General features: G+C 41.7%; 1 protein-coding gene across 1 annotated transcript in view; it reads left to right on the forward strand.

The window, feature by feature from the left end:
* Positions 1-20,951, forward strand: part of atf6 (activating transcription factor 6) — a 34,096-nt gene that overhangs the window by 8,753 nt on the left and 4,392 nt on the right. Inside the window, exons 8-15 of the mRNA XM_061077728.1 lie at positions 3,418-3,603; positions 4,856-4,947; positions 6,261-6,410; positions 8,425-8,520; positions 8,611-8,713; positions 9,495-9,559; positions 10,684-10,795; positions 14,149-14,233. Of these exons, the coding sequence (XP_060933711.1) occupies positions 3,418-3,603; positions 4,856-4,947; positions 6,261-6,410; positions 8,425-8,520; positions 8,611-8,713; positions 9,495-9,559; positions 10,684-10,795; positions 14,149-14,233 (889 nt within the window). The remainder of the gene's footprint in view (positions 1-3,417; positions 3,604-4,855; positions 4,948-6,260; positions 6,411-8,424; positions 8,521-8,610; positions 8,714-9,494; positions 9,560-10,683; positions 10,796-14,148; positions 14,234-20,951) is intronic.

Here is a 20,951-nt window from a genome sequence, read left to right on the forward strand (position 1 = left end):
AGCCTTTATTGCTTTTTAATACAAAAAAACTGAACGTCAAACGTTACTTAACATCATTTCAGCATCTATTGTTACTATGCAGTTGTTGAAATGGACAGTAGTTATTTCCGTGGCCCATTGACAAGCTCTTGAGCCATAACCCCGCTGTGTGAGTGTACGCTGGTGCTGGGACTTGTTGCAGCTGGGTTCACTTTATAGCCAGTGGACCAGGTGGGCCAGGGCGGTGTGTAAAATGCATGTTAAAGATGGCATGCCTGTGCCAGGTGTTGCTACATGTCGTACTATCTACAGTGTGTGTGGTTGTTCATGTTCTTGGCGGTACTGTATTATCGGCCTCTAGTTAGTCGATGTAAGCCCGGGTGTTAAACGGCTGCTAACGATTACATGCTTCAGGCAGGTGTTGTGCCGGGCGAAGCATTTTGCGACAGCTGTAAACAGCCATCAGGGATCGGGTCACTGTAATGTAATGGGCTCCTGCACAGGAAGGATTGAGCTCTGGCTGAATAACAGCCCAGGCTGGAATTGCAGGCCTCAACAAATCCTCCCATTTGTAGGATGGGGGAGGATTTACTGGAGGGGACCCCAGGAAAGCCCGCTGTGATTCTGGATACAAAGTGGCCTCCTACATTTAACCCAGATGTCGATGCTTGTTAATTTTCCAAGGTTTCAAATCGGTGCGATTGGTGGACTTAAAGTAAAACGAATCCCTTTGACAGCTTCCTCGACAGCAAAATGACACCGATCCAACCGGTTTCATCAGACAAGTCCATGTAACAAGATGGCATTTTGTTTTCCCCATATTGACTTTATAGAGTAACCATATGTCGTGTTGAAAATCTGTTGGGTATTTTAGCTGAGTGGATTTCCAGCTCATGTTTTTGTCACCACATCTGTCTGCGCTTGTCTGTAATGTGTAAAACCTGCTTCCCTAATATGCAGCAGAAAAACTACTATAAACAAGTCAGAGAAGCCCTTGTTGTTTCATAACACAGTCAGATACTAAACTTTTCAGTAAGTTGAATGTTTATTGACAATCAAAGGCAGGTAGACAATCTATTCTTACTGTTGCTAATGAAGAATTTTGTTTGTTACATCCCACTCATATTTTGTGCCAAATACCAGAATGTAAAAACAGTCCCAAGTCTGGTAAGTGGGAAAAACTTGCTTTTTTCCCCTCATACACATAAATAAGTGATTTAAAATTTCTTCAGTCAATTGTCTTAACTCTTTGAGAGAATTTAATACCACAGGTTGACAGTTATTTCACCTGTGGAGGGTGTGCCACAGTTGTTTTATGGCCTACAGTAAAATCAGCTGACATTTTCACCCCAACTTGTTAAACGGCGCCCGTCCCGTTAGGGTAGGTTAATGGTTCATCTCACACTTCCTCCTGCAGTAACCCTTTGGATGCTGGATGCAAAAGATGGAAAGACCCTGACCAGCAGCGTGACCGTCGGGCATGTGCAGATCTGTTGGGGTTTTCCTATTAACTCTTGCTTGTGGTTGAGCAGAAATTCTTCATTAGTTTCAGCAACACCCTGCTGATAAATCCTTCATTACTAAGAACGACGCCCCAAGACTGTAACTGACTGATCAGCCTCCCAACAGCTGTCTGCAGCTGGCCGGCTCCACAGGTCCACACTAGCAGCTGGTGGCATGTGGCCTGCTCACGGGGACCATGGCAATTTTCCTTGTTTATTTTTCCAATGACACTTAAAATAGAGTTTGAACCAGTGTTAGCCTCATGTCAATTCATGGGCTTCATTGAGAGGTGCCACTTTTTTCGCCCCGTGCCCCACATTTCCCTCATCGGCCTCATTGTGCCGACGCAAGGTTCCCCCATGGTCTCCGCTCCCCCTGGTAACCGCTTACTTGCAGCGTTCCCAGGCTCAAGCTAGTGGCACGGCTCCCAGATCTGTGCTGGGAGACAGACGGGTTTCTCAGGAGACGGAGCACAAATACTAGGATCCAAATAACTTAATCACCAGAGGGGCTATTAGACCCAGGCCCTTAGATTACCCGTGGGAGGGTGTTTGGGGAAGGGGAAGGGCAGTAGAGGGGTAGCTATAGGGACTTGATGAACAATGGAGGTTTTCAGGTGATCACGGATATTGGTCGTGTTCATTGGTGATAGGTCATGTCAAGATATGGGCTGTTTCTGGTTAGTATAATGCAGGGCTGTGATTTCAGGTCACTGCTCACTGACCTCAAGTAGAAATAAATCCCACTACTCCTTCCTACGGGAGGGTTAGGGTTAGGGTTAGAGCTCTCATGTATTTATTTACTCATTGGTTTGATTCTTTTTACATTTTCTTTTTGTCTTTTTAAAGTTTATCCAGTGCTGATCTGAAATGGATCAATCCAGAGAATCTAAACAGTAAAATGCTGAATATCTAATATATTTATTTGCAGATGAACTTAAGCATGTAAGACTAATTACAGCAATTAAGGTGGCTGGACTTTTCTTTTTCTTTTTTTTACATCAAGACCTACAGCGTACAAAGTTCCTCAGTGTTTATGTGTCTCTGATGTGAACCCATTCCTCAAACTGTGACACGCTCCGTAAACACGTACTTCTTCACGTATAGAACAGAGGTATTGAAAGAGGCCTCTTGACCTCTCACAGGATGTGGGCATAAATATTGTTTTAGCAGAAGCTTGATCACATGCACTCACAGGTTTCTTTGAGAGCAGCGTTAAAGCCCTGATTTGTTGCAGAGGTGTCGTTAACATCACGACACGTCTTAAACATGTCTATTTATTAATCTGTCACTAAAGTAAACTGGAGCTTTAGCAGCCTGAGGGTTCTCCCGGTGAGAAAAACAAAGTAGGTCCTACAGGTCAGACGTCAGGCTCCCCTTCGTTTCTTCCGTTTACTTTTGACTGACCTTTTATAGGATGTCTCTCTCTTCTTCTTCTCTGCCAGGGACCCATTTTCAGACTTCTCGTCTGCTTTCACATCTTGTTTTAAGAAGTCGGACAGTCTTGCTCAGGGTATCACATCCTGAATAAGAGCGAGTGGGAACTACTGCAAAAATTAGAAAAAATGTTAGTCTGGAAGCAGCTGTAAATAGGAACAAGTATGCATAACATATTTATCTAAGAATGCCTATTCGCTGTTGTAAATTTGTGCTTGCTGGTTTCTTTTTTATTTATTTTCAAGAGAATCATTTAGATGTTTTCATAGTGAGTGAATGAAAAACCTTTTTAAACCAAATAGCCTTTAGAGCATAAATAAACTTGATGTCATGATTAGCCAATGATGTACAGCTCAACAGGTGGCTCAGGCAATTCACCGCTTTCCCCAAAATAATCGCCCCTTTCCTGTTTGGATAGGCATCGAGTGGATCAAGGGTAAAATGGATGTCGTGACATGAAATGTTATTCTTGTGCCTTTGTGTCTGTGTCTCACCTCAGTCAAAGTTGTCCCAGAGACAGCAGCGCATGATAAAGAATCGCGAGTCAGCATTGCTGTCTCGGAAGAAAAAGAAAGAGTACCTGCTCACGCTGGAGGCCCGCCTCAATGTGGCGCTGTGCGAGAACGAGGTGCTCAAGTGTGAGAATGGCAACCTGAAGAGACAGCTGGAAGGCCTGCTGAGTGAGGTAAGAGTTTAGAATTTGCTGAGACCTCCACACAAATGTGGATGCCCTTACACAGACGAAATGCTTCAAGACTGAAAAGTAACTGAAAAGTAACACACAAATCTCATGAGAAATTTAACAAAGAAAAAGAAACTATGCATTCACAGTGTACTTTCACACATGCACTTAAGTCTGGACATTTTCCTGAAATGTTCCAGAGGGGCTGTATGTGACATAGCAAATTTCTGAGTCAGTTGCTCAGGATGTTTTCTGTAACTTTACCTGCCAGCCCCCTTGTAAACTGTTCGGAAAACGTCCGACAAAGCCCATGTGAGAATACAGCAGGAACATTGCTGGTAAATTCAGTCAGTCACTGCGGTTACATGTGTCCGATTGAAACCCGATTTCTGGCGTTGTCCGGTTTCAATCGAAGATCCATGTCATGTAACTCCACAAATCTAGATTTCTTGTGTCCGACTGAAGTCGGATAACCACCCCCAGATAAGTAGATCGGATCTGGCTGTATATCGGACAACGCGCGCATGTAACTCTGGAAGCTAGACAACAACTGGAGAAGACGTCTTTGCGCATGCTTGAGATCCTGCCCCCCCCTCCCTCCCTGGTCGTGACCCGGAAGTCGACACGTAGATAAAATGACGCTGCCCGGTGCCGGCCGGCACTCGCCATTACCATTCTAATCAAATGCGCCGTTCGCATTCGCAGTACTCCTAGAGTAAACATGCACAACATCATGTAGAGGGACGTAGCTTCACCTTGCTCTCCGTTCGTCATCTTTCTCGCATGCTGAGTTGAAGGCTGTTGTTGTTTTTGTGTTGCTAGTGGTGACGAGGTCAAGCGGAAATGGCTGGATCACCACTAGCTGTAATGAAAACAGCGCCACCTATCGTAGCGGGGTATGAAATGCTTTCGGACAAGAGTCGGATTTCTCAGTGCCATGTACCCTGAGATAGAGCAGTTAACCCCCCATGGATAGAGAAACCCGATTTCGGCCGAAATCGGGTTTCTGCCATCATGTAAACGTACTGAGTGAGTTGTGTTTTGATGAAGAAATTGACAAAGTAAGTCAGAGGTACCCTACATGCAGAAGACGCTGACGAAGTTATCAATTAAGACATTCACTGGCAGATGCTGTGCTCTGCCTAGCAGAATGTGCTGCCTCCTGCATGCTCTACCGCCTTTGCCTGACATTTTTCTGTAAAAATGTCGTGAACACATCTGACAATCTGACATGGTTTCTTCTTTCTCCCGGCAGAACACAGGACTTAAGACAACAGCGCCCAAGAGGAGAGCCGTGTGTGTCATGGTGGTTTTGGTGTTCCTCGTGCTTAATGTTGGACCAATGGGGTGAGCTCATGACAGTGAACGTCTATATGCTTTTAAGTGCCCTACCCCATAACATGGTTTGTTGTTCAATGGCAAAAATGGCAAAAAGTGTAAGTTTACTGAAGGAAAACAAATGGGAAGCCCCATGACTCACTGTGGGAATTACTGCTCTCATGTAAGACTCAAGAACGTTTATTGAAAACAGTACAGTACATTTCCTATTGCAGCAACATGTTCGTGTTTTTCCTCAGAACAGAACCTCTTTTCTGCAGTAACTAACATATCGGCCTAATAATTAAACGTGACAAATTTGAAACAGCCGACACTGAAAAGTTAATCTGTGCCATATTTCTCTTGTGTTTAAGCTCCAGTCTTCTGAAGTTGTTGTCAGAGTTTATAGATCTTTGTGACTAATGGGTGAATAAGCTTTGAAACAACCTGTTAACTTGGAAGGGACAGTAAACATTTACCACTTAAAAATATGGAGAAAAGATCATTCAGATTATTAAAAAAGTATAAAACATTTTTTATGTGGCAGTTTAATTAATTTCTGCTTGTAATAATAAGTTAAAGTTTAATAAAGTTGTGTAAAAGTACCCTGAGGAAAAAGAGCTTTGTTACACCAAGCTGCAGGGATTGTGTAATTCCCGAAAAGGCACGCTCCAAGAGTCTGTCTCCAAGTTTAAAGACAGATTCCCTGTTCTCATGTTGTAAAAATGTTTGTTCTTTTCCTGGGAATAACTTTCTCCTCAAGGATGCAAGCATCTACTTGTTGGAGTTGATGGCTTTGATAGTATGTGCTGGGAATGTGTTCTTTCAGTCGTTTACTGTAGCTTAAATATGAACAAGTTTCTTAAGACCCACAGGAGAGTTTGCTTTTGTGATTTTAGCTGTATTCACAGTAGCTAAACTCTGTGTGTGTGTGTGTGTCTTTGTGTGCGTGCGCTGTACCTGTTCTCTCATCTGTGTGTTTTGTGTTCGGCCTCTCCTTTGGAATGTGAAATATGCCAGCTTTTGAGGTCAGATCCTTTGAAATGAAAACGGCACTCAGTGCAGTAATGTTGTTGAAAGAGACTGTGTATTTTTGCTTGTGTGTGTGCCCCGGCGTGCTTTGGGTTATTCAGTTTAGATCGGAGTTCAGATTCTGCTGCTTGACTAAAAATGGGGAAAAACCCTGCTGTGCACAGGATGTGGCCCTCATGGAATTCAGTGGTCATCTCTATCCAGTACCAAGTTCTTGTGATTTTCTGTGTGTTTTCCTCCGGCCCGACTGTCCTGATTTCACCTCACCTGTCTCCTCTCCCTTCACCTCACCTGTCTTGTTGTTTATTCAGTTTGTTCCAGGGTGGTCCGGGCTCCAAGCTCCAAGTTGTCTCCGTGCAGAACAGCGGTCGACACCTGCTGGGTTTCTCCTCGGAGGCAGAGGCGATCGACGTGACGGACCCCGAGCCCCTTGACAGCAGCCTCTCTGGGGCGGCCGACAGGTAATGAGCTCAACCCCCACAACACCTTTCACAACACTATGTTCAAGCAACATGTCAGCGGACCAGGATGCACCTGTGCCTGCACTGAGTCTGACTAGTACAGCTCATTACAGCACGTGTAAACACATGCGCCAGCCGATTACCAACTCTGTCCAAACGTCTGCCTTTCGAGCGCTTCCAGGCACCTGGCTAGTTGGCCAGCAGTTTGTGCTTTGAGTAACAAGGTGGGAAATTGGGGTCAGGCCTTATTTGACATCCATTCCTATAATGCAAGTAACGGTTTATTTTTCTAAAGGGTTATATATTTGTCTTTCTTTAAATACACTAGAGGCCCAGCAGTCTCATTTGTAAATTGCATAAATAACACTCTTGTTTGGTACATTACCTGCACCCCCAAGTCCTGAAAGTGATGTTTTGTGTGGTGGTCAGCGTCTGATGTCTGCATGGCGTTGCCAGTCTGTGTTGTGTCAGATCTCTCCGTAGGGTATGTCACATGTTAATGTGAAACATTCATCCGTAGGATCAGGTTTCCCGGCAGCATTATCCCAGCACGGGCAGGAAGGAACAGATTAGCTTTTACAAAAGGGGTGAAAGCACCAAAATGCGGCCTAGTGGAGGATGGTGGGGCGAGATATGCAACCTAATCTTTATATTCCACAGAACAGGAAGGTGTGTTTAGTTGGAAGGTTAAAATGGGCCCCTCAGTTATAGTTATGATCAGGTCTTTGTGGTCTGACATTATGTCTCGCGGAACCATTTCCAGGACGTTTAGCGACGGGAATGTGAGGCGTAGCTGACGTTTTTTGGCTCAGTTCGGGGAGGCCCAGAGGGGGGATTACGTCGTGGCAGACGTTTTTCTTAACAAGCCCCCTGCAGGTGGCTACGGGCTGTGGACAGTCTACATCACCACCTCAGGCTGCATAATCATTCACTTGCACAAAAGTATAACAGTTTTAATTACAATCACAGTAACATGTGAGGGTGGGGGGAGTCTCGCAATGTGATGCTGACTCACAATATATGTAAACGTACCTTATGGTAACAAGGCAGGCTTTTAGGCTGTTACTGTGAATAATCAGATGGGCTAACCCGAGGGTTGGGAAAATCTAAATGCTTAAAGCTAAATGGTCAAAAATGTGGCTGTATTTCAGATAAAAGGATTCTGTGTAAAGAGAGGAACAAATGCTGAGCACGTCAGCCGGCAGTGTGGGTGTCCCTGTCCCTGGTGGTGGCAGACTATTGATGACCGGTTTTGCTGTATTAAGCACTGAAACTTGTATCAAGTGTTAAATCGTTGTAGTTGGTTTAGGTCTTAATCATATTGTGATATTTGTTAGTACATTTTTAAAATGTTGCTCTTATTTTTTATTTGTATATTTAAGTTAGTTATACTTTCAAGTGTTAACAGTCATATGTTAAATTTAAACTTCAAATCTATCTTAGTAATAGCAAAGGTTGCTATTCTCGTTATTTTGCACTTTTAAAGTGTGTTCTGACACTGTTTAGGCACTGGAAGATAGATGAAATATATAAAAAACATCGATTTAGCACTGGTATTAAAAAAATCCCAAACAATACACAACCTTAAATATGACTCACTAGGACTGTACATTTCTCTGTAGGATGTTTATAATTACTCTCATCATAATTTACTGCAGCATGTGGACATATCATGTCATGTCTCTGTGCAAGTCAGCGTTTTTGTGCACATGTCTCATTAATAACCAATGAAATCTGATAGAGACATAATTGGCCGCACATTGATGCCACGCTGGATCCTTCATCGTACCGCTTTTGCTCCTCGTCAGAAGTGTTTTCACCTCTGTCTGAGGGCGTGCGGCCATGTTGGCTCCGGGTTTGCATTCAAAGCATTTTCTCAACATGTGGAATATATTTGCACCAGATTGCGATTAGAAATTGTTAAACTCATTTCAGAGCATCTGAACAGGACCCTGTACACGTATCACTGTTCTCCTCATTTAACAGCCTCTGTCTGCTTTTTATTCTGTTTCAGCTCTGAGGATAAGGCCCTGATGTTGGTGAAGGATCCCCTCTATCTCAGACCCCCCCCGCCCTGCCAGCCTCCTCTTAACAGGACCAAGTGCAAAGAGTAAGTTGTAAAATCTTAAATCCTGCCACAAAATCCACTACATCTTTTCTGAAATGTAAGAAAACCCCCTGTATTAACTTTGACTGGCAGGTTGGCCCATGAGCTGAGGGGTTGGGTCCACCGTCATGAAGTGCAGCAAACCAAATCCAGGCGCATGAGTAACGGCAATCACAAACCCACCAGGACCATTCTGGTAAGTGGGAGCAGCGTGATTTGAAAAACAGGAAAACTAATCTAATGATCCAAGCGAACGAAATTTACACAATGTTCAGAGTTGGCATCAAAGCTTAGAAAACCAAACTTCCCTTTTATTTCAAGCCATTGCTTTCAGGGTAAATTGGGTTTTTGGCAAACCAAAACCTCTTTCTCTACCATGGATTCCACCTCTCCCTCGCTATCGCCCTCTCCCACCTTCCCTTTCTCCGCCTCTCATTTCTCTTTATTGGGCTGAGTTTAATCTGACAGCCCTGAGAAAGTAAACACAACACTTAGAGGGGAGCTCTAGGATTAGTGCCCCCTGCTCTTTTTTTCCATCATTTTCTTTCTAATTCTGTCACACTAAGTCCAATCTACCAAGAGCTGCCCACTTAGCATAGACCCATTCGTCATGTGACTATCAACAGAAAGGTTGATGTGTTTACTTCTCACCTGTATTAAGATTTCTTTACACACACTTAAAACTTTATTATATTTAAACATATAAACAAAGTAAAAGTAAGTAAAAACAAACATATTTTACTTCATAAAAACTATTAAAACTTACATTTCTGTTCATATTATTATTCTGCATGTGTGACTAAAGAGTTCTGTGATTTAATGTGTTGACACAATGGTCACTTGTATTGTTTTGAATGGAGTCTGTGTTTATGTGTTACGCAGCGTTGCCAACACTAAATCCTGCTCTTTCTCTAATTATTACTCAATGTTATTATGAAGCAATCAAATTTAATTCTCTTTCTCTTTGTTCCAAACAGAAAACAGAGAATAAGGAGGCTGCCCAGATTGTGACCGTTCAATACACAGAAACTACTGAGGAAAAGTGAGTTAAAGCCTCTTCCACAGAATGTAATGAGTAATGTCAGTTTCAAACAATTAAATCATTTGACCAAAAAATTATCTTTTGATTTTTAAAGCTGATTCAAGCATTTTTTGACAGCTAGAGGGCAGAGCATACTGTAAATAACAGAACAAATTCACAGTAACTACTACTTGTGTGGTAAACTCAACACAGTGGTGAAGTCAAATGGTGAGCAGAGGAGTTGCAGACTGGAGTGTTTATCGTCAGCGGGATCTGCTGAAGTAGATGACCGCATGACTGGAGTTGTGTTTGTTCTTCGTCGATGACGTAAAGAGCCTGTAGACATATCAAACTGCATTGTTTTTTAGTTTTTACATTGTGCCTTGTGGGATTTTTTTTTTATTTCGAAGGATTACCTTTGTAAACTGTGTCAGAGGTTGGGGTCGGTAAGAACCGTTCCTACTGGACGTCACTCAGTGGCAAAGATCAGCTTTTTTCACCACCTACAGTTTTTGTCCTGGTTGTTACTCTGACGATGAAACATCCAAATATACAAAACACAACAGGAAAAGTCCCTTTCAACAGTTGACGTCTGTGGGGCCACTGGTTTGCCAGAATAGAAATACACAAAACAAAAATGTTGGTTTCCGTCCTCATGCATCTAATGTTTATAGAAGATTCTTTCTTTCTATAAATTATGTATATTTATATATTTTTGTATTGCTTCCACTCTTATCTTCTCAAATGTTGATTTACAGTATATACTGGGTCATTCACTCTTGTTTAAGTTATGAGTTAAGTTTTGACTGTATCTATTTTAAACCAAAGTCAAATTCCTTCAATGTGTTCACGTACTTGGCCAATAAAAAGCTGATTCTCACTCTGTATTGGGGTTAAAGGGGCCGACTTGTCAAAAAAGTATAAGTTTTGACTTGCTGTGATACAAGTTTGATGATACAACTGTTACAAAATTTAATCTCAATGAAAATAGCCAAATATAATAGAGTTTTTTGGCAGAAAACATTGATTATCAGCACTAAATCAGACACATACTTGTCAGTCTCGGGAAAAAGCCATGTCAATATAATGAGGTGTTTTTAGTGTTTTTATTTATTATAATCTTGTTATTCTCCATCTCCCATCAGGAGCCCTGGCAGTGAGCTGCAGGTCTACTACGCCCCTCACCACACCTACAGTGACTTCTTTGACGAGATCAACCGCCGGGGCGACACTTTCTACGTGGTGTCTTTCCGCAGGGTAAGGTTTCAACTTAACACCGATCTGAGCGGAGAAACCGGTGCTGGTCTCTGGAGGAAATTGTGCCAGTGGGGAAATGGATCAAGTAAAGTAGAGATTTCAAAGGGGAGGTTTATACAGCTCAACGCTAATCAAATTTCAATCCATTTTTGTCTGTCACGAGATTTCCTTTTCCCAAACTGACGATAAACAGTCACTATTTAATCACAGCATGAGTAACTTATGAATTATAAATTATACGTAATAGCTCTTCTCCGTCACAGAACCAGTTGATTTCAGAGGAAATTGCAGGGTGGGCGAAGGGATGAAATGCACATGCCCAGGGGTGTAACTAACCCTTTCCAGTCCACTTTCCTTGGTCCATTCGTAATCATCAAGAGCGTGTTTTGGATTTCTAGGCGTCGCCATGTGTCACTGTTAATCTCTTTGGTCTTTATTCATTTGACCACTTTTTCCACTTTTGAAACTTGAAGCCTGTCTTTAAGCCTTTTCTTTCTTGATATGATTAATTCCTGGACATAATAGTCAGAAAGAGTTCTTGAGAAGTTTTGGTTTCTTGAATACTTTGTTGAACAATTACTTCACAAAAACATAAATAATAAAAGCTTTCAGCGTATTAAGTGCAACCCAAACAAAAAGAAAAATTTCCTATATTCTTTTTTTCAATCATTTTGATATAGTCCAGTATGTGTTTCATTATTATAATTGCCTATTGTCACGCAAAATAACTTCCAAAGTTCACCAAAAACTGCTAGCCAACAAAATCATGTAGTATCTATTACTTATAACACATAAGATATGTTTCTCAAAAAACAGTTCCAAAGAGCTGAAATGAGTATTTATTACTACCACATAAAAGAAAAAAAAACTCTGGATACTGTGGGTAATGTTAAGCTTTTAAACCCTCATGATTACCTGGTGGGGCAGGAGGTTTGAAGCATGTGGTCAAAGATCAATACCCCTTGTCACTAAACAAGTGACAAAAGTCTTGCTCTGTTGGCATGGTGACAGCAGGGACAATGGGACTAATGGTGAACCTGGTCCGAGGGCCTCTACAGGTCAAGTGTCTCTCTTTCACTCTCAAGCAGCTTTGTGTTGTGAAGGAGCAGTGAGGCTATAAGTTCAGCTAAAATAAAAGTTAGATATAACTTTTTATTGTAGAATTCAAACTAAATCGGAGGGGGGGGGGCGATTTGAGACTTTTAGTCGTCACAATCAAACAAACTGATTAATTTCAATACCATTATTATTAATCAACAAAAGCTAAGAAGAATAAGATTTATAATTATTTCAAAGCCTTGATTATTTAGAAATAGAGATGTAGAGCTGCAAACGATGAGCATTTTCATTACCTTTAATCAGTCAAATGTTTTCTGGATGAATTGATAAATCTAGTCAGTAAATTACATTTTTGGGGGAAGTTGCCAAAAGCAAAAGCAGTGCCAGCAAATTTCCGTTTTTTGTCTGACTAACAGCCCAGAAAACACAATATATTCTGTCAGGAATCACTTTTGAGATAAAGTTGAGAAGAAAATCTTCACAACTAAGAATGTGGAACCATAGAAAGTTTGGCACTTTTTACTTAAAAAATCTAAATAGTTTCTGATGGATTTTCTTTGTTTGATTAATTGTTAATTTTATAATTTGCTCTATTGGGATATATCTATTGTTCTCTGACTTACAGTAATTCTTAACATTCACTTTGCCACATGCCTGCTCTTTTGGATGTGATTATCACTGTAGTTAGTTTTTTATTTGAACTTATTTAACTTAGAAACAGTTACATAATAAGAGCATCAGTTACAGGCCTATTTATTTAGCGTGACCTTTTTCATTTTTGCACACTTCATATGTTTGTATTTTGTTTCCTGGGTTTCCGGGTGTGATTGCGTGTCTGAATAAGTGGGTGTGCTTTTGTTTTTTTTGTTCCAGTCAGTATGATGTTATCCCACAACTGCCAAAACTCTGGATTAAATTTGGAATTTGTTAAGATTTTAAAACAAATCACCACCAATTTCGAGTTTGGTCCCTCCACGCAAAAGAATACATTTCATAGAGTTCATAATGTCCTGCTCTCGGCTCTGCCAGTAGTTGAGGTCACTCCCTGCAGTATGTAGCACACTCAGACGTGGTCATGCAAAGGTCAAGGTTACTTTGAGCCCTCAACAGATACGTTACAGGATGTGGCTCTGTTTAACTGTGAAATAAGGTGAAGTGATGGAAACCATAGCTCAGCAAACAGCTCTTACTCTACCATCGCAGCCCTGCCTCACTTCAAGTGCTGTTTTACCACCTGTGGCTTAACATAAGTGTGCACAGAGGTGTGGGGTTGGAAACACTGGTGGCCTTCACTGTAGATTGGGTCCAACAGGGACATGGAAAATTCACCTGTTGTCATGGCAGCTACAGCAGGCCCCCTGATGATTAGCAGTAATGTGGTTGGTGTTTTCCTGCCTCCTGTCACTCTCCAGGCAGAGTCAACTCACACATGCATGGGGTTATAATACTCCCTTTGGGGCCTTACAGACCCATGAGCATGTATAACTCAGCAAAACTTGTATTTAGGAGAAGCACGTCCAATTTTTCTGCAAGTCTTGAAGAGATAAATAGCAGCAACTCTTTTAAATTCCATTAAGTCCTTGTCTGTATTTAGTTTGTTGATTCTTGATTTCTCCAGCAATTTCTCACAGATGTGACGTCATGCTGGTTTCAGTCTTTGGTTCTGGTTTTGAGGTTTTTTTTAAGATGCCGTTTTACAACTTTTTCTCGCCTGTTGCTTTGCCTCAAAACGTGCAACAGATGATTCAAGTCCGTCTTTTTGAATCTGTTCTTCGAGCCACAGCTCAGCTCCGCCCTTAACTGAGTGTTGTGTGGCTCGCATGTGTGTTTGAACATTAGCATTCCTCTGTGCCGTAACTCCTCCTCAGAAGATGTGCTCAGAGAAAAACCTTTCCTGACATTTTCTAATGAGTTGCATAAAGGCTCATTTTAATTGCACTGGTAACTGAAGTATTTTTAACTCTGACTTCAAGTGGATACATAAGTTAAGGGCTTAAAAATGTCAATGTATTAAAATAATGGTGGTTTTAATTGTTTAGGTGATGAGGCAAAAGATTAAAGAAAGTCCTCAATGAAAACGTTTATGGAAATTATTGTCTTATGCCTTTTACCTTCCCCTATGACCAATGTGTGACGTTATGTGATTGTCCATTGAAAGTTCATCATCTGTTAAAAATTTTAACTTGAGCTCCAAAGCCTTGATCAAAAACTGACAAATGCAAACAGCCGACCGTTTTATTTGCTTCCAAATTAGTTGTATTTTCCACTTGATGACCTTTCTTCTTTGTTCTTAGGATCATCTTCTACTTCCTGCCACCAACCACAATAAAGGGAGGCGACCCAAGATGTCTTTGGTGTTGCCAGCCATGAACATTAACGGTAAGACAGTTACATTAACATTAACACAGACACATCAGTCAGGGAGTTTGATCATGAAAGTAAAGCTGGGAGAACCACACCTTCCCAACAGAATGCAGTACATTGTATGGAAAAACTTATTCAAACTAAACATAGCACTTAAGGTTTTTAAGCTTAATAACTAGAGTTTATGTTCACATTTTCTTTGTAGATTTTCTTTGCCAAAAAGTTTCTTTGACATCTGGCGTCTTGTTAGTAGATTGTCTTTGCTCCTTCCCTCCCTCTGAGGCCTTTGTGGTTTCTATGTCCTTCATCTTCTTTCTGCTGCACATAGCAATGCTGCAAAGTGTCTGTACGCTCACTGACTGAACCACACACAGACGCAAACACAAAAATGTCCTTTGTACTGAAAGTAAATTGCGGCCTGAACAGAAACTTTTTTTGTACTAATATAAAATAAACAGTATTTATCTTCGTCATATTAATATAATACAAAAACAACAAAATTCCCCTAAGCTAGCCTCTAACCCATCACCTATACCACAGTTTTTATTATAACAAGTCCCCCCCCCCCCCCCCCCCCAAAAAAAAGAAATATGACGTGAGTGTACCAGAGACTTTATGCTGGACTTTCTGACTGCACAGTGAATGAAGAGTTTTTGCCATTTGTAGTGTTTCTATGTGTCTTCTCCCATCTGTTAAATATAGGTTTGTGAGTGCGTTACGTCAGACAGGAGTAGTTTAGCAGAGAATTTATAACTTTAGATTTATTACCCAGGACATATAATATTTTTGAGCTGTAGAACGGCCTCCATTGCATCACTTGGTCCTTGAACTCCAAGCCTTAAAATATAAACTATATAATAGAGGCAGTTTGGTTTGAGCGCACAAGAAAAACAGTGCACTGCGATTGTTGTACATAATGGCTGCCGGTGATTGATCAAAAGGTCAGGTTACATAAATTCAAATAAAAAACATTCAGGTTGTAGAGAAGGGACATTCAGTGCCGCAAGGCTTTTTCATTTCTTCTTTTACACGAACAATTGCTGTCCAAGGTTTGTCAGTGTGGGTGGTAATCAGCGTGGGCTTGGTTGCAGGTTTGGGGGGGGGGGGGTAGACCAGTCCATTTGAGAAGCCCTCATCCGTGTACTTGACAGCCTGCCCTAAAAAACAAGCCCAAGTATTTTAACACTGGTCTACACAGGGTGGGCCCTCTGTTTGTGGAGGATCCCAGGTGTGAAGGAAATAGAAATAAAGTATTTTATCCATCCATCCATCCGTCCATCCATCCATTAACTATGCTGTTTATCCTTTGAGGCTGATAGGCGGCTGGAGTCAAAACATTTCACTGCTTCTTATGTATATGTCCATATTTAAAATGTATTTAGTTATCTATTAAAAATTAATTCCTAACTAAGTGTTAGTTATTTGTTAATTAAATACATCGCTACTATTTACATAACACTTGTGGTACTCCACGCTGTTGCTCCCTCATGAAGGATTTATACACTTGACTACCATTGGCACATTTGTTGCCAAGTGGTTTTCTATGGATCAGATAAGTTCACACATGTTCTTGATCTAAATGAGCTCATCATACATTTTATTCATTCCCTCAGATCTGCGGGATTATCAATGGAGCATTTCAAAGTCGGGTCATCAGAGGATTCAGTGGAAAGGAATCTTATGTGTCCAAATACCTAGTTCGCAGGTGTCCTGGTTTTCACCGACTCTGCAGCACAGTTTACTGAGAGGAAACCCATCCATGTAGGGTGTTAGTAACCAGGAAGACAGCCTGCTGTTGTTTGGCGGTTCAACTGGTATTTTTATCAGAAATCCTCTTGCTCTCCTGATATCTCTCAGTCTGTCTGTCTGTCTGTGGCAAAGCAACCTATTTGATTACTGTTTCAAGCAGCCGAGAGCAGTGAGTCCGTGGAATACAAGCCTCTTACTCAGCATGGAAGACATGGCCATTTGGAAATAACCCATTTTTTCTGGGAGGGGTGTGTTGGAGATTAGGATTGATGAAGGTAAACATTGTTCTTGGTTGGTCTTGTCAGGGAGGAATGTTAAGGTCTGTGCCGATCAGATGGCCCATTGAAATAGCAGCAAAAAGTGAAATCCAAGACCTCCCTTTTAAGCTAATTGTTGAAATGGCCAAACAAAGATGGCATTCAGGGAAAGATATCAGTTCTGGAGTGATTCCCAAGAAAGAGGTCTTCAATTTGCATGATCAGACATGGATGATGCTCGCTGTACGTCTCAAGCCTTTTCCTGCTCATCTCAGGCCTTTCATGTGTTTGCATCTAATTCTGGTTGCACCAAAATGAGTGTGTATAAATGTTTTTTTTTAAATGCAGATAAACCAGCTATAAAAAGGTGATTGACCTCTTTCCCATTGCCAGTAGAGGAGATTTCAGTTTTTTCCTAAGCTGAATCATGTTTGATGCCACGAACTCTCCAAATTTGGACGTGCTCTCTCACTTAGCTGTCTTGCCAAATTTGTGTGTATTCCTGGGTTTCCATCACTGCAGCTCGAAGACGATAAAAACCTGTGTCTAATTTAGACTCATTTGACTCAGGAGTGAATGCCGAGTGTATCTATTGTTATTTGCCATTGCAGACAAAAGCCGGATGTGACTGGGTTTTTTGACCAGTAGAAACGGGTCTCATACCAGTTTCATGTCAGCAGATGCATGTTCAGTAGCCTAAGAGTCTGTTCCTCCAAATAGGTCCTCATTGACCTGACAAACTATCGTTAAAGCACAAGCCAACCAATGCTGACAAAGCAAGGGGCAACTATGATTATCTACAAATAGAAAAACATGTGTAGTCATCCCCTCATATGTACATATGAAACCCCATGTGTCTAACAGATGACAGCTTTCAAGAAGCATTTTAGATTTATGTTTGTTTTTTTTTTTTAAACTTGAAGTGATTAAGTGCAAATGTACACAATTTAGCAGAGTGAGACCCTTAGAAAAGCAGAAACACTGTCCTGTTTCTGCAGCCTGATTGCTCTACAGCGGAGGATAATTCTTTCCAGCTCCCTGTTGCTGCACTCCTTTAGGAATGCCTTCCTTCTCTAGTCGCTAAATGGTTTGCATCTGGAGGAGGTGGATTGACTCTGCTAATCGGGAGTTGTCGTTCGGCCTGTCTCAGCCAATAATCGATCACCGCAGATCGACACTTTGATGTAAGCCGTCGTCTGTTCCAGTCTCATTGCGTGTCCACGGTTCAGGGGGTTCTGTTCAAGTTACTTGACCTTGACCTCCTACATTCTCCCTGAAAAGCGTACATGGCTGAGCAGTGTATCTTTATAAGGGCTGAAGGGTGTGTTTATATAATGATCCTCTGGGTTTGAAAGCAGCTCCATCAAGTGGAAGCGACATGTTTGGAGGAGAGGAATGTTTTGCAGATGACATCATTTACAGGTGGATCGACTGTGGGACTGCCGTCTATTTTTACTGCGCTGAGATTGTACATGCACTGTTGCTAACAGGCAGCTTTCACTGGGGGTTCAAGGTAGAGCTCCACTCTGCTGAAGGAGTTGGGGATCAGATTTTCCTACTCCTCTAATCTAAACAGTACATCCCCACCGGTCCCCTGAAATAGAGTGCACCTTCACCAAACCAAATGTTTAACCCTTGCTGTGCTTAAATATCCAAAATACACTTCCAACTTGTGCAACTTTTGATCATTTGCCTCAGTTACTTAAGTCTTTATATTTAACTTTTTACATTAGCCTTTGAATACTTTGATCCAGACTATAGACTGTATATAAAAATGGACTTTGACTCCAAGTCCAGAAAGTGAAGCGGTGTCAGTAAAGAAAATTTTAAAATAGTTTGTTTCTTCAATACGGCATGATGTTTATTTTGTAGATAATGGTCCCATTTAGAGACAAATAGATGGTCAAAACAGCAACTCACAAACCAATGGGTGACATCTCGGTGGGTTGCCACTTCAACCTGACAGAAAGCTTCAAATGTAATTGTCTTATAGATAAAGGTGAGCATGCTGTTTTTTCTTTTTTTTCTGAATAAAATAAATTCTGATAATTGACTTTATGGGGGAGGTTATGTTTAATTTCCCCAATTGACATCCAATTAGACCCTCATTTATTTTTTACTGACCCAAAACACGTCTTTTAATTCTTTGATTATATTTGAGGATCAATTGCCTCTTTCTCATTTGAAAAAAAAACATCTTTCCTCTTGAGTGGGTCCTCAGGATCGGTGCCATTCTGGCAGCCCGCCTTCTCCTGAGATGCCCTCTCATGTTGCCTCAGATGCATCCATTGCCAGACATCAGGCTTTTATCAGCACACACTCGCTCCCTGTGTCGCTGAAACTTTCTGGACCATCTCCAGATGGCTCCAGTAAAAGGGGGAAGGAGTCCACGCGGAGCAGGATGGTAGATTTGGCAGCTGCTTCAAAGAGCTGCTGTTTGAAGTTGGGCCTCGTGTCTGTGTGTTTGTGTGCTTCCTCGAACACTGTTCAGGGGCCTCATTTATAAAAGAGTGCGTAGGATTCATACTAAAAGTGTACGTACGTACAAAATCCGGAAGTGGCGTACGCAAAAGATAATTCCGATTTATAAAACCGTGCGCACGTACACCTGAACGCAATGTTCGCTTTAAAAATCACAGTCCACTTGGAAATGTTCGTACGTGGATCTGCCTCCAAATCCGCCCTCCACACGCCCACTTTCCACCATAAATGGTCAACGCAAAGCACGGCGTGAATATTAAATAATGCTGCTGACCAATGGGTTTCCACCGTGAGTCCTGACGGAGTCACCACATCAAGCGATGTGAAGAGGAAGTGAAACTTTCTGACACTGACATCAAGTGTCTGTTAGTGAGGTGGAGGTGAAGAGCGACTTCATGGGACAGCAGCGATGTCACTAATAAAGAAAATACACTGATACTCTGCCGCTGCTGCTGTGGATAACACACTGTGTGAGATCAGAGATCGCTGAAGCCTCGCTTCCTCCTCGTCCTTCTATTCGCATGCACACATCGAGCAGAACCCCGCACCGGTGTCACGGCAGTATTTATTTATTTAAAGCATCGGACCGATTCCCTCACATCAGTGGATCCTCACCTCTTCTGGGATATTATTAGGAAAGTTTCTTAATTTCTTATAAGTAATCTCCAGTGCGCTCTGTGCTCTGTGCGCTCTGTGCGCTCTCTGGCTCAGTCCCGTTCACTGCAGCGATCTGATGATACACGCACAGTGTTAGAAGATATTATTAAAACCTATTAATGACTCGGCACCGTAACTCGGCTGTTAAATCGAATCTGGACCTTATTTGCTTAAAGTTGTTTTATATTTTTTTAATTAAAAGGCTCGTGTGGAGCAGATACGTCGCGCGAGAAAAACTGTTGGTTTTAATGTAAATTATGAATTGGATCAATAATCTGCTGCAGTTCACCACCTCACGTCTGTGTCGCCGTTTTCCCGTCTCCCCAAAACGCTCGTACGGGAGGGTCTAAGTTTGCGTAGAAATACGCACATTTTCCCGTCAAGTTTGTTTTTATAAATCCCAACGTTGGCGTGAGAAGTGGCGTACGCACGTTTCAGGCCCGTTTTGTGCGTACACAACGGTTATAAATGAGGCCCCAGGCCTCGAGAGCAGTTAGCGCAATGGAAGTTAGACAGTTCGGTAATTTGGTGAAAGAAGGACGTCAACAGTGAGGGGAATTAAATTTGAGTCTTGGATAATTGTTAGATTGTGGCCCACAATTTACAGCATACTTATTTGGTAATTGTTGCGCATTTACAAAATAATTATGGGGCACACTAACCACATTTAAGGGTAACGGAACACGAAGTCTCAGAGTTGCGAGTAAACAACTTTTTTTTTTACAAGCTGTAAACACAGCAATGACTTATCATCACTTTATAAACTTGATATGGTGGTCAGCAGTTACCTGGTACACATCCAGCTTATAAAGTGCTTCATTTAAAGTCATGTTTCTATTCACTGTCCACTGAGGTAAATACAGCAACACAAGAACAAGTTTTTTATAGATACATTTGGTTAGCCCAAGCTTGCATTTTTCCTCTAATTACTTTATTCTCTCTTTGTATGTCATGTCAAAAATTTGATTAATTTAGTAGTGAAGGAAAGAATGAGGACACAAATACAAGTTGCGGAGTTGAGACATCCGAAGGAAGCTCAGTGCAGAACCCCTTCTCCTCTGTGTCAAAACACATGAGGTGGTTCGGGCATCGAGTTAGGATGTATCCTGGCCACCTCAACTGGGAGGAGACACTGGTGTAGACTCAGAACCCGTTGGATGGTCTACATATCCCCCAGAAGGAGCTATAAAAGCGTGGCTAGGTAAAGAGATGTCTGGAATGCCTCACTCGGCCAGCTGCCCCCGCAACCCAAGCCCGGGTATGCAGAAGACAATGGATGGATGGATATATGAGTTTGGAGTCAATACAAGCAAATCGCTCTGGCTCTTTTTGGGACTTCTATTTAATATTTATTTAAAATTAGCTCAGTGGGTAAGCTAGCAAGTGAGCGTCCTGCATAAAGAGTCTTGAGTCCTCCTGTAGCGGACACAGGTTCGGTTCCAGCCCGGCCCTTTGCTGTGCTTCTTTCCCTATTCTCTCTCCACATTTCACACTTACTGTCTTGTCAATAAAGGCAAAATTCCCGAAAACATAAAACAAATAAAGAAATAAGCTAAGTGGATTTAATGTCAGAGCTGTTTCATTTGCAC

Source organism: Limanda limanda, chromosome 9, assembly GCF_963576545.1.
Source record: "Limanda limanda chromosome 9, fLimLim1.1, whole genome shotgun sequence".
NCBI classification, from domain to species: domain Eukaryota; kingdom Metazoa; phylum Chordata; class Actinopteri; order Pleuronectiformes; family Pleuronectidae; genus Limanda; species Limanda limanda.